The 14651-nt window shown below is 44.7% G+C and overlaps 1 protein-coding gene and 1 pseudogene across 1 annotated transcript; both read left to right on the top strand.

Moving 5' to 3' along the window:
- Positions 1-3260: 3260 nt before the first annotated feature.
- On the top strand, positions 3261-5643 carry LOC140065870 (chymotrypsin inhibitor pseudogene; annotated as a pseudogene).
- Positions 5644-10414: 4771 nt separating this feature from the next.
- On the top strand, positions 10415-14349 carry LOC140065869 (posterior protein-like). Its single transcript, XM_072113429.1, has 2 exons — positions 10415-11795; positions 14330-14349. The coding sequence occupies exons 1-2, from the start codon at positions 10415-10417 to the stop codon at positions 14347-14349; spliced, it is 1401 nt and encodes a 466-aa protein (XP_071969530.1).
- The last annotated feature ends 302 nt before the right edge of the window (positions 14350-14651 follow it).

The raw sequence follows: 14651 nt of genomic DNA, 5'->3' as shown, positions 1-14651 counted from the left end.
TAGGTTACAGCCTGTGCCCAGATGATCCTCGGGTTATATGGGGGGCTCAGGGGCATAACTAAAGTGACAACCGCTATGGGGCCCACAGTGTCAGGGGGCCCCAGCATCCGGCCTGACACACTAAGGAGTGGAGGATGTGCATCATTATAACCATATTATGCTGCACTTTGTACATCATAATATGTATATAACATATATGTGATGTATATATGCTGCATCTGTGATGTGTATATGTTGTATGTGTATACGGTGTATGGCGTCTGCATATACTGTATGTGTGTATATATGATGTGTGTTTGTATATGTCACTGTATGTTTGTTTATATGCTCTATATGTGCATATGTGCACACTCCTAGTTACGCCACTGGGGGGTGGGGCTAACACTCTCTGTTACATGTCTATGAATGGTGAATATTCCTGATTTATGGACCTTCTTGATTTTATTTACTTTGTAATTTTTTTTAAATCATGAATTATTATGTGTTTTTCAAACCAAAAGAAAAGGGAAATGGTGGGAGTTGTTGTCTTCTTATAATATAATATAATAATAGACAGGGAATGCTGGGTGTTTTGTGATACTCCCCCATTCTTTCTTCCTGTTCTTCCTCCCTGCAAGGTCCTTAAAGGATGTTCAGAAAAAAAGTAAGAATAATTATTAGGGTCAACTGCAGATGTATTTGGCAAGTTCTGTGCAGTGCGGCGTAATCTGTGCGCGCTATATAAATAAAGGAATTATTATTTTTTATTATTATTTATGATGCCCTGCAGCAGATGAGGTGTGTATTATGATGTTCTGCAGCAGTTGAGGTGTCAAGGAAATATTATTCTTGAATGTGTAAGATTAGTTGAACTATTGGGCAATTACAAACTTTGTAGAAATATATGGCATCCATTGAAGCGTCCAGGCCTCATTTACGTCCAGGCCTCATTTACAACATCCTGGAGATCCTTACAACCTGATAAAATCTGACCTGCAGAATGTTCTCTGGTGACCTCAAAAACCATATGGTCACCTCTCCTCTGCACCTACCCCCACCCCTGCATCTAGGGATTTGGAAACAAAGAACTGTTTAAATATTCCTGGACTCTCCCCTCTCATTAACACTTTGCCCAATTGTGAATGACCCTCTGGACTAACTAATGAATGGGAGGTTCTGAAATCTGAACCAAACTGTAAAGATATAAAACCATATGAAATCCAGGAATTGGTGTTCACATTTTGGGGGCTGCTTGACAAGCTGAGTGTGTTCCTTATTTCTCCCACCTCCAGGGATCAGGATTTACTTTAAGTTGTAAGTTTCTGTTATTTTTCTCCCTTTTTATTTTATAACTGTTTGGCCGTGTTGTGTGTCATTTTATTTTGTAATTCTTTTGTTTTTAATATCTTTTTATGCACTGATCAACTTTTTGTAATTAAAGCTTTTCACTTTAATTTTGGTCCCTGTAGGCTCTGCGAACTCATAGCCTTGTGAAGTGTGGTTAGCTGTGTGACTGCTGGAGTGCTGAGTGTGCATGTCTAGTGGTGTGACAAGGTGACTGCTTGAGAGCAAGAGTTGTTGTAGAGTGGGATACTTATTGGTCCCAGTATAAATGCAATAAGTGGTGGCAGCGGGTCTGGTGCTGGTTCTGTATGAGGTATGATTTATGCTCAACTTGGGTCCTGAGAGAAAGGTGAGCGCAAGTTTGAGTAGGCTAAATTAACCCGTACAGTTGCACCCCACGTCACGTGACAAGGCGGCGGCGTCCTCGCCGTGACATGAGGTGTTCATTATGATGTTCTGCAGCTGAGTTGTGTATTATGATGTTCTACAGCTGAGGTGTGTATTATGATGTTCTGCAGCAGTTGAGGTGTTCATTATGATGTTCTGCAGCAGTTGAGGTGTTCATTATGATGTTCTGCAGCAGTTGAGGTGTTCATTATGATGTTCTGCAGCTGAGTTGTGTATTATGATGTTCTGCAACTGAGTTGTGTATTATGATGTTCTGCAGTTGAGGTGTGTATTATGATGCCCTGCAGCAGTTGAGGTGTTCATTATGATGTTCTGCAGCTGAGGTGTGTAGTATGATGTTCTGCAGTTGAGGTGTGTATTATGATGCCCTGCAGCAGTTGAGGTGTTCATTATGATGTTCTGCAGCTGTTGAGGTGCTCATTATGATGTTCTGCAGCAGTTGAGGTGCTCATTATGATGTTCTGCAGCTGTTGAGGTGTGTATTATGATGTTCTGCAGCTGTTGAGGTGCTCATTATGATGTTCTGCAGCAGGTGAGGTGCTCATTATGATGTTCTGCAGCTGTTGAGGTGCTCATTATGATGTTCTGCAGCTGTTGAGGTGTGTATTATGATGTTCTGCAGCTGTTGAGGTGCTCATTATGATGTTCTGCAGCTGAGTTGTGTATTATGATGTTCTGCAGCAGTTGAGGTGCTCATTATGATGTTCTGCAGCTGAGGTGTGTATTATGATGTTCTGCAGCAGTTGAGGTGCTCATTATGATGTTTTGCAGCTGAGGTGTGTATTATGATGTTCTGCAGCAGTTGAGGTGCTCATTATGATGTTCTGCAGTTGAGGTGCTCATTATGATGTTCTGCAGCAGTTGAGGTGCTCATTATGATGTTCTGCAGCTGCGGTGTGTATTATGATGTTCTGCAGCAGTTGAGTTGTTCAGTATGATGTTCTGCAGCAGTTGATATCCTGCATGTGTCGCTTCCCAGCTCAGGTCCGCCAGAGTTCACCTTCTTCTTCCTGTAAGTCCATGTCTTGCGACACAATTTGAAAGTTAAATCTTGCGCTCAGTCTGAATCAGTGGGATCATCTGATGGCACGACCCCCGATTTATGTCGCATGGAAGCCAGCACAGCTACGCCACAATACAATCGCAAGCGAGACAATCCCAGTGCAGACTCCTATTAAATACCTGTCCAAGGTGCGAAATCAGACAAAAGTGCGATTTGCGACCCTTAGTAAATGATCCCAATGTCCCAAAAATATGGGATCTGAATTTATTTTCTATCTATAACTTAAGAGTACATGCTAGTCTCATTTGATTTATTGAATTCTACCTATTGCAGGGCCTGAAGGGAGGAGCAGGACTCCAGGTTATAGGAATACAATGGGAATGAGTCCGGCTCCTCCCTCCAGGTCCTGTACAATGTATTATTCAGTGATTTAGCTTTGACTGGAGTGTTCCTTTAAATTGGAAATCCACTTCATGACGGCTTGATTTGTTATTGATTCGTTGTCTGTATATGGATTTTGCAGGTATAACCCAAACATGACCGTCTGGAGAATTCTCTTCTTCCTACAGTTTGGGATTCTTGGTGAGTAGGACACATTTAATCATAAAGCCAGGGATTTATGATTTTTTGTATGTAAATTAACTTTATCTTGTGTTTTTTGGCAGTTTGTTTGTCTGCCGTCGTGTACCATGTACCTCCCTTTACAGGTATGTCACGCTGAGCAAAACTACTGTGGACTGTAAGTGTGGATTTTTTCAAAAGTGTCAGAAAGTAGAGAAGGGCACAGTTACAGTAGACTAGATTGTGCAAGAGTTGTCACTTTTGTAAACTAAAAGTATAAAAAAATGTAGAAATAAATATACATGTTCCCCACAGTCTAGGACCAATATTACCACAATACTTAAAGGGAACCTGTCACCAGGAGACCCATTTTTAGCACTCCCCCAGTCCCCACAGAGCATAGTACATACACTGCCAAAGTGTTTTTGTATAAAAAATTGGTTTTACAGAAAAAAAGATATGTTATATTTTACCTTTCATTAGCATCTGCTGTGTGACTAGGCACTTGCCCCCTGGGGGTGGCTGGAAAGGAGCAGTTCCCCCCCCCCACCCTTGGGAAACAGCTCCTCCATGTGACCTTTTCAAATATATGAAAACACCCATCACTTGGCTTAGCGACGCCCCCTGCTCCTCTACAGCCAATCCCGAGTGAGGGGAGTTATTCATATAGTTGAAAAGGTCACATGTTTCCCAAGGGTGGGGGGAAACTGCTCCTTTCCAGCCACTCCCAGAGGATGACTGCCTAGATGCTAATGAAAGGTTCAATATAACATATCTTTTTTTCTGTAAAACCTATGCTCTGTGGGGACTGGGGGAATGCTAAAAATGGGTCTTCTGATGATAGGTTCCCTTTAATAATTAGGGGTGTACATGGATAGGCTGGAGACCAGGGTCTGCTCCAGGTTTCAGGAGGCCCCTGGGCGGCAGAGCCTCAGTAGGCCCCTTTGCAGTAAACCCACGTGGGGGCATTAAAAATTGTTAAAACTAAAACAGTCTCCTGTTCCCTAAAATATTCCCTAGTTTATCATACCAAGTAACCCCATCATGTTTATTTTATATAGCCCCCCCCCCACACACTACTATGGTATCATTAGATACAGTCCTCCCTCACCCCCATCGATTCCTGATGTACAGCCTTATGTGGGCCCTCAGCAGTCCTGAGCCCTGGAAATCACCCGGGTATACCCAGTCCCGGCACCAGCCCTGCTGGAGACCAATAAGAACCAAGCTAACTGACCCACCAAATTACCCCTCAAATCTAGTACCTTTAGTGCCTTTTACTAGTAATTTTTTGTAATTTTCTGCCGTTCTGGTATCACAGGGGATCTGCAAAAGTAACAAACCACCAAAAGTAACAAATCTATTACTCATCTGCAGTCCTCTATGATGTGGCAAGTGACCTCTTCCCTGCTGGTCTACTGTACTGTACTAATCACATCACGAGATATTCTTGCTTGTCTATAGCTTAATAGGTTGAAGATATGATTATGTACATGTTGATGATAGCTGGCAGTCATGGATTCATAAAATGCTCCTCCTCTTTTTTTTGGGTGTGCTAAGGGTGTCCTATGTTTTATTTGTGATTCCTAGCTGTAGTCTGAGTCTTCCTGCTCACAAAATGGTATGTAAGGAATAATGAGGGAGATGTTTCTGTTATATATTCTGGTGTATTTAAAGAGTTTTTCTAAGGCCCAATGGGACAGAGGCAGGGGCAACAAAAGATAATTTATACTTCCCACGTTCATACTGTGTTGTGGTGTCGGCCTTTTTGATGATATTCCAAAAGAAGCTTCTGACCATGATACTTCCAGACCAAGTGGGAATGTTGGCAAACAGATGGCCGCCATAATGTTAGACATGGAAGTTATATCAGGGTAATTATTCGGGTACCCCTGTCCCAAAACTTCAAGGGGCATTACGATATCATCAGAAAACTCCTGTAATGAGTCAATATGACCTTCTGTGGGTTTCCATGAAGCTACTGATGCCTTGATACTGTCAGAAGATGATGACTGGGTCAATATCAGTATCTGGGACTTGGAATAAGAAGATTAAGATGGGAGAAATTTTAGTTAGATGGATCTAGTAACTTTAAACCCTTTTTTATTTTAGCGCAAAAATGCCTAGAGAACCAAGAATGGGATGAATGTGGGACCGCCTGCCCGGCCAACTGTGAGACTATAGGAATGAAAGACATGATATGTACAATGCAGTGTGTGGAGGGATGCTTCTGCTGGGGTCGCTACATCTTCCTTTCTGGGACATCCGGTCCTTGTATCCTCCCTGAGCAATGTCCAAAGAAGAAAGACCCTAAACCTAATAAGAAGCCCATAGGTGTGAAGCACTGAAGATACATCCTATACGTCTACAGGATGATGTAGAAAAATAAAAGGTGTTCTAATAAATGAATGAAATCGTCTCTTTGTATAAAGCATATCACTGCTCATGCAGGGCCTTCTGGTTCACGAATAGAACTTTGAGTACTACAGTGAAGACTGACACATGGTCAGATTAATAAAAGGGAGGTGTGAGGGAGATGTAACTAGATGCTGCGCTGTGACTAGATGCTGCGCTGTGACTAGATGCTGCTCTGTGTAACAGCATAGAGGTGGCAAATGTTTCTTTGGACACCAGAGCCCAGATACTTACTGAATACTGTACATCCCACAGTCCAATGTAATTACACATAAACAATTCATTACTCATTTTATACACCTGGTTGACCCTTAGTGGTAGTGGTACAGACATGTAGCAAATAAACCCTTTAAAACTCTCATTGAGCATCAACCAGTGCCCTTCATTTTGCCGACATCCAATAAAAAACACCCAGCGGTAACATCTACGATCAGTGCTACCACCAATGGCGGATTTTAATCCTTTGATGCTATCTCGCGTTTCTTCCAGTCTCCATATCATATATGGAGGCCGTAAGAAGTGCGAGATAGCGCGAAGCGGCCGTTGCCTTCTTGTGGGCACCCTGCCTTCACTCCCTCCCTTGCATGTCCTGTAAGTAAGCAATTGTTGTTTATGCCACAATAAAGAAAGAAAAAGTGAGTGCCGTTCATTTCCTGTACCTATATATTGGGGTTCATTTACTTACCCGGTCCTGTCACGATCCCGCAGTGCGCTGTCCGACGTGGATTCGGGTTCTGACGGGATTCACTAAGATCGTGCGCCCGATATCCAGCAGGTGTCGCTGCTGCGCCGAGGTCCGCCGGAGTTCACCTTCTTCTTCCCGGTGCATGTGAGTGCTGATCTTGCGACAGATTTCTTTTTTTAAATTCCGCAGTTTTTCCGAATCCGTCGGGTTGTCCGACGGCCAAGCCCCCCGATTTTCGACGCGTGAAAGCCGTCACGATTGCTACGAAATCTGATCGCGTGTGCCAAAATCCCGGCGGAATTTTGCGCAAAGCGGAAAAAGTCGGGAAACCCGACGAAAGTGCGGCTGCGCAGCCCTTAGTAAATGAGCCCCATTATTCCAGATTCTAAATTGAACCCTAAAAAGTAAGTAAATGTTTATTTGCCCCTGGGTTGGTCCATGACTGTGGTTGCACCAGTTTTCATCTTTCTTTGTTGCCTTATGTATCTTTTAACTTTACACAACAATTTATATCTCCTAAAGAAACAAGGTGTAGAAGAAGCTGCATGAGCTGACATGTCAACTGCGTCAATGCACCAGGAAGCTAATTTACATAACGATTACATGACATATTCTCTGAGATGACGTATCGCTAGGAAACAGGAAATGTAAATCTACAAATCTAAAATTACCGGTTATATTTACAGGGCTTCACCATCTAACCCACAACATGTCATAAATAGGTTAGATAGGAAGAACCCTTCCACTTATATTTTGGACTCTATGTGCCCCTTAAAAAATAATATATAAATATATGTTTAGCTATTAACTATAATCATACTGATCAACACATTTTTTCTATGAGTTCTCAATCAGATGCATAATATATGGAGGTTACACTGTAGACACTGGGAATAACAGGAGCTTTTTCTTCTTTACTGTTTTTGGATCTGTCGTATGAGGTGAATTGGACAATTTACATTGATGTTTGTGCATAATTTTTTTACAAATATTTATTCAAATATTATCCTAGTAAAACACTAGGAAGGAATGGATTAACATAGAAGGGCAGATTTCTAATCCTGGGAGTATACCTTAAACAGAGATAGTTGACCCGGGAGGTGATCCAATTTAAATCTTGACATTCTTGAATGGACAGTACCAGTGTTGTGCCTCAAATGGAGGAAGACCATGCAACTTCTATAAGGTCTGAAGATATGGGTCGCAGGGGCACCCGTCTACCAACTCACCTTTCCTGGGTCCAGTGGCAGTCTCCTGGAAAAATGCGACTCACCTTAAATACAGTCCCCAACCCTTTGACCAACCCAGACGGCGTGTTGCAGGAGTTACGGCGCAGAACCAGAAGTCACCGCGTACCTTCCGGAAGTTGCAGACACAAAAAGTCTTCTTGTCACCCTAGGAGTCTATTCAATAATCCACTTGATTACCTCTTAATGTGTGGTATATATATTTTTCGAAGTTCCTCCATTTTAGTAATGCAGTAACGATCGCTACTATGGGCATTTAACCCTAACTCTTGGTGACGTCATTGGTTTACTGCGCATGCGCGACTTGAAGCTGTCAGTTCCGAAAGGCACGTGGTGACTTACGGTTATGCACTGTAACTCCTGCAACACGGAGAGTGTTGCCCGTCCCCTGATTTCTGTTGAATGAAAGCCGGTGTGATTGCGCCAAAATCCGATTGCGAGCGACACAATTGCCTTCTAAATACTTGTCCCAGCGCCGCAATCCCCGATGGAAATACGATCCACGTTGAGTACTGAAACAATGCTGAAAAGTCTCTCTTTTGTCTGGAGGATGGGCAGTGGGGTGGAGCTGGTCATTCTGGCTCCTCCCATCTGACATTAGAAATCTCAGATTGATTACTCATTACTGGTGGAAGCTAGAGAGAAACCTTTTACCATACCAGAATCATTAAAGGAAAGAGATGGGGAAGAAGAGGATGAGGGAAGATTTGGATTTGGGGAAAGTGGTGAAAAATCTACCATAAAGACACTTGAACAAGTTTGGTGAGAACACAAATTACATTTGTAAACATTTGTAGAATTGAAAACACATTTTGGACATTTTGGACATCAAGAAAAAGATGTGTTATACATAAAGAGATATAGAGGGTGTAGTTTAACAGTCAAGGGCAAAAATTTTGGTAAAAATTAGGCAATGCTACAAAATGTAAAAATCTTGCTTAATAGCAAGAAATGGTTTCACAGAATGAAGATGGGCACCAAAAATAATGGGGGATAGTTTTTTTCACATTCTTGAACAAACTAATCCAACTAATAGGAGATGCAAAAACTGCACTAGATGTATCATTCAGCATTATTCCCATAAATACATTGGGGCAGATTTACTTACCCGGTCCATTCGCGATCCAGCGGCGCGTTCTTTGTGCTGGATTCGGGCCCGGACGGGATTTATTAAGGTAGTTCCTCTGCCGTCCACCAGGTGGCGCTGCGCTGAAAAGCATCGGAACGCGCTGGAGATCACCGGCTGGGGCTGAGTGAAGGTAAGTGCAAGCTACGCCACAGTTTTTTTTTTTAAATGCGTCGGTTTTTCCGAATCCATCGGGTTTTCGTTCGGCCACGGCCCCCGATTTCCGTCGTGTGCATGACGGCGCCGATTCGCCACAATCCGATCGCGTGCGCCAAAATCCCGGGGCAATTCAGGGGAAATCGGCGCAAATCGGAAATATTCGGGAAAAACACGTCGGGAAACCGCGAATCGGGCCCTTAGTAAATGACCCCCATTCTGTGTAGTGTATAGTCTCGTCTAACCTTTAACTGTCTCACTGGTAAAATAATACAATGCCAGCCTGGGGTCCCCGGGAGGTAACCTGAAACATCTTAATTGTCCTGTACGCCCTGCAGATAATCTCGGGATCATTGTTATAAGGGTTTTGATGTCCTCCTCCCTCCTCATCATCTATAGGTGAGAAACGGAGACTTGATAGAATGGGACCACAGGTTAGTCAGTCTTATATATGTCTCCAGTGTCGTAATGGGGATTGGGCCCAGAAGATAAAATTATTTTGGGGCACCAACCTTTATCAACCCAACCTGCCTCCTAATAAGGTGGTCTATGGCTGCATCTCTTGGGTTCAGTACTTGGTTGAGCTGGTGGCCGTCAGAGGATCCTCAGGTAATCTGGTGGGCCAGTTTAATACTATAAGTATTCATCTATTACACATCGGTCTGTGAGTGCTTTATTGTCTTTATTTGTGGACTTTGGGGTAGATTTACTTACCCGGTCCAGTCGCGATCCAGCGGCGGTTTCTCCAACGCTGATTCGGGTCCGGACGGGATTCACTAAGGTCTGTGTACCGATATCCACCAGGTGTCGCTGCTGCGCTGAGGTCCGCTGGAGTTCACCGGAGTTCACCTTCTATTTCTCGGTACAGGTAAGTGCGTGTCAAGCGGCACTTTTTTTTTTAAATACCGTGTTTTTTCCGAATCCGTCGGGTTTTCCGACGGCCACGCCCCCGATTTCTGCTGCATGTAACCCAGCGCCGTAACCCAGCACCCAAATCTGGTCGTGTGCACCAAAATCCTGGCGGAATCTAATAGGGTCCCTAATAGGGTCAACCATATTGTTGAATACACCAGTAAAGTTTCTTTGTAGCCCTCGGGAGCCAGGGTCAATATTTTTGGCAGATCGGAGAGGCCAAGCAATCATCACTGTATGCGCACGCCCTCCATGATAAAAACTACCATATCAGTGGATGGGAGGGCGACCCAAGGACATCCACATGGTCATCTTCATCTGCTGGAAGAAGTCACACTACAGGCAGGTTACTCTCATCCCTCAGCTCCCAGGGACTGCAGAGAAATTGTACTGGAGTATATTACAGCTGACACCCTCCCCTGACACCCTAAATATTTTCGATCTCTTGTGTTAACCATTTACATTCCAATGACTGTGGCGTGTAAGGGGAATGTACATGCTCCCACCATGGACTGGACCGTACCACTAATTGGGAGGATCCAGTCCTCCTACTGCAGGGTCTAATCGGTGCCCTGAAGATGGCTGATGTTCCTCAATCATCAGTCCTGCCTCCAACGAAAAAGTATTCCTCTGCTCGCTACCATTCATGTGCAGATGGTTCACTAGAGGAGCAATATAAGGAGCTGATGATGCAATGTAAGGCCCATAATGAGAAGTTAGATAGGAAACTGCTCAGTAAGAGAGGGAAGAAAGAAAGGTTGGGCAATGAAATTATGATGCTGATTAAGATGAAAGAATTGGCTGAGGTAAAGGAAGTAAATTGGTCCATACAAAGGCTCCAATGTAAGGAAAGTATAGACAGAATCAGTGACTCTGTGATTGACATTTCTGCTAAAACAACTAGTGAGATGGATAATCTACAAGCAAAGGTGGATGAGCTGACTTTAAGAAATGAAGATTTGGATAAGCAGCTCGATGAGTGTAGATTGAGTTCTGTTTCTACTGAAACTCATATACATTCCTTAGAAAGGGAGATTCATCAGAGGGACGTGTTAATTACATCACTAAAGGGTCAATTGTCTGAAACAATGGCCCAACTGTGTGAACAAGAAGAGCAGATCCGGTCCCTCCAAGTACAAAACCAGACCTGCCATAAAGCAGCAGATGTCTGCATTGTCACACCCGGGGGTTGGAGTGATGAACACAATCTAATACCTGCAGATAAGTCTCCAACACTCACCATCCAGGATAGACTACATCTGTGTCAGGTCATTGGAGAATGGGATATAAATGAATCACCAATAATTGTATCCAATAAATTTGAAGCTGTGGTGAAGCAATACAACTTGTGTAATAAGGATGCCTGGTCTCTGCTCCAAGCATGGCTTCCTGGGCCTCTGGCCGCACAATTGTCATCTACACACATGGGAGATGATGATAGTGGTGCAGACTTAAGGAGGAAGGAATTACAGCGTATCATGGGAGGGAGAGACATAAGGGGTGAGAATACCCTGAGAAAACATAGGTTCAGGCAAGGTGATGACCCCCTTATCTTCTGTAGCAAGTATCTGACCTTATTTAGGAGTGTTTACAGCTGTCCTGTTATGTCTCAGGATGACTCTGATTTCCTCTATTCAATGGCAAATCAGTGTAATGTGGATTACACCACAAAGGTTGCCCTTAGAAATGCCACATCCCTAGAGAACTTTATTAATATACTCAGGGACTGGTGTCAGGAGTCTAACAATAGGGATGAACCATCAGGATATCTGTCTACAGAGTACAGAGCTAGGTGGACGAGATATGTCCGGTATTGCTATGGATGTGGGAGGCCAGGACATATTAAACGTTTCTGTAATGTAAATAATGCAAACCATGAGACACATTATAATTCATTGTATACAGAAATTGATGCCATTGAGCATGAGACCAACCAGAACAAAGTGATCACAGAGACATGTGAGGAGGCCATGACACCTCCTGGAAGTAGCCACACAGAGACATGTGAGGAGGCCATGACACCTCCTGGAAGTAGCCATACAGAGACATGTGAGGAGGCCATGACACCTCCTGGAAGTGGCCACACGGAGACATGTGAGGAGGCCATGACACCTCCTGGAAGTAGCCATACAGAGACATGTGAGGAGGCCATGACACCTCCTGGAGGTAGCCACACGGAGACATGTGAGGAGGCCATGACACCTCCTGGAAGTAGCCATACAGAGACATGTGAGGAGGCCATGACACCTCCTGGAAGTAGCCATACAGAGACATGTGAGGAGGCCATGACACCTCCTGGGACTAGCCATACAGAGACATGTGAGGAGGCCATGACACCTCCTGGGACTAGCCATACAGAGACATGTGAGGAGGCCATGACACCTCCTGGAAGTAGCCACACGGAGACATGTGAGGAGGCCATGACACCTCCTGGAAGTAGCCACACAGAGACATGTGAGGAGGCCATGACACCTCCTGGAAGTAGCCATACAGAGACATGTGAGGAGGCCATGACACCTCCTGGAAGTAGCCATACAGAGACATGTGAGGAGGCCATGACACCTCCTGGGACTAGCCATACAGAGACATGTGAGGAGGCCATGACACCTCCTGGAAGTAGCCATACAGAGACATGTGAGGAGGCCATGACACCTCCTGGAAGTAGCCACACAGAGACATGTGAGGAGGCCATGACACCTCCTGGAAGTAGCCATACAGAGACATGTGAGGAGGCCATGACACCTCCTGGAAGTAGCCACACGGAGACATGTGAGGAGGCCATGACACCTCCTGGAAGTAGCCATACAGAGACATGTGAGGAGGCCATGACACCTCCTGGAAGTAGCCATACAGAGACATGTGAGGAGGCCATGACACCTCCTGGAAGTAGCCACACGGAGACATGTGAGGAGGCCATGACACCTCCTCGAAGTAGCCATACAGAGACATGTGAGGAGGCCATGACACCTCCTGGAAGTAGCCACACGGAGACATGTGAGGAGGCCATGACACCTCCTGGAAGTAGCCACACAGAGACATGTGAGGAGGCCATGACACCTCCTGGGACTAGCCATACAGAGACATGTGAGGAGGCCATGACACCTCCTGGGACTAGCCATACAGAGACATGTGAGGAGGCCATGACACCTCCTGGAAGTAGCCACACGGAGACATGTGAGGAGACCATGACACCTCCTGGAAGTAGCCACACAGAGACATGTGAGGAGGCCATGACACCTCCTGGAAGTAGCCATACAGAGACATGTGAGGAGGCCATGACACCTCCTGGAAGTAGCCATACAGAGACATGTGAGGAGGCCATGACACCTCCTGGGACTAGCCATACAGAGACATGTGAGGAGGCCATGACACCTCCTGGAAGTAGCCATACAGAGACATGTGAGGAGGCCATGACACCTCCTGGAAGTAGCCACACAGAGACATGTGAGGAGGCCATGACACCTCCTGGAAGTAGCCATACAGAGACATGTGAGGAGGCCATGACACCTCCTGGAAGTAGCCACACGGAGACATGTGAGGAGGCCATGACACCTCCTGGAAGTAGCCATACAGAGACATGTGAGGAGGCCATGACACCTCCTGGAAGTAGCCATACAGAGACATGTGAGGAGGCCATGACACCTCCTGGAAGTAGCCACACGGAGACATGTGAGGAGGCCATGACACCTCCTCGAAGTAGCCATACAGAGACATGTGAGGAGGCCATGACACCTCCTGGAAGTAGCCACACGGAGACATGTGAGGAGGCCATGACACCTCCTGGAAGTAGCCACACGGAGACATGTGAGGAGGCCATGACACCTCCTGGAAGTAGCCACACGGAGACATGTGAGGAGGCCATGACACCTCCTGGAAGTAGCCACACGGAGACATGTGAGGAGGCCATGACACCTCCTGGAAGTAGCCACACGGAGACATGTGAGGAGGCCATGACACCTCCTGGAAGTAGCCACACGGAGACATGTGAGGAGGCCATGACACCTCCTGGAAGTAGCCATACAGAGACATGTGAGGAGAACACATCACATGCAAATAAGATTCCTAATATACACAGGGATAAGAAAGAACAGCCTCCCCCTCATGGCAGGGAGCACAAGGAGGGTGCTAATGTCCCAGGGTACAATCCATGGGCAGGGCTGCCATTCTGGCTATTCTGGAGCTGGTCACAGATCGCCCTCCCCCTGCTAATAAACACGGCACAGTATAACAGCAGCAGCATGGCTTATTAATGTGTGGCTATAGCAATATACATTGTGAATGAATAGATTTGGAATTGTGATAATGGTATGAATTTCTTGGTTTCTAACTATGTTTTCTTTCTCTTGTAGACTGGATTTCTTTTGTCACATGACTCCAGGACAAAGAAATTAACACTTTGTTTTGTTTCTACAGGCTCCATGCTTTGATCTCGTGTTTTACATATCTGTTTTGAGTATTGTTTGTGTGATAACTGTCATTGTGTTTTGTTTTAGGCAACAAGGTGGTTGGCTGAAGAAACAAGTTATTAATATTGACATTTTTGTTTACAGGTCATTAAAAAGTAGGATATGAAAGATATTGTTTGTATAAAGTTTTATGTCTTTACAAATAAAACCACGTGGTGTAATGAGCTCAAAATTTATGAGGGTTAATTGTTTGCAAACAATTAAAGAAATGAAGTAACATCCCATTGTGATGTGTAGGTCCTGTGTGTAATATAATTGTTGTTTTTTTTTTGTGCTATGTCTGTTCTTTATCTTGTCCCATAGATGACCTTACTTAATCATTGACAGAAGAAGGATTGGAAACTGCCTG

This window comes from Engystomops pustulosus, chromosome 6 (genome assembly GCF_040894005.1).
Source record: "Engystomops pustulosus chromosome 6, aEngPut4.maternal, whole genome shotgun sequence".
Lineage (NCBI taxonomy): Eukaryota > Metazoa > Chordata > Amphibia > Anura > Leptodactylidae > Engystomops > Engystomops pustulosus.
Note: the sequence above shows the minus strand (reverse complement) of the source record. Positions and strands in the feature narration are given on the sequence as shown.

What these genes read in the sequence shown, in the direction of transcription:
- LOC140065869 (XM_072113429.1), top strand. Translation starts at nt 10,415, where the DNA reads ATGGCTGATGTTCCTCAATCATCAGTCCTGCCTCCAACGAAAAAGTAT. An exon ending in CAAAGTGATCACAGAGACAT is followed by an intron (nt 11,796 to 14,329) that starts GTGAGGAGGCCA and finishes GTTTTGTTTTAG; the next exon opens with GCAACAAGGTGGTTGGCTGA.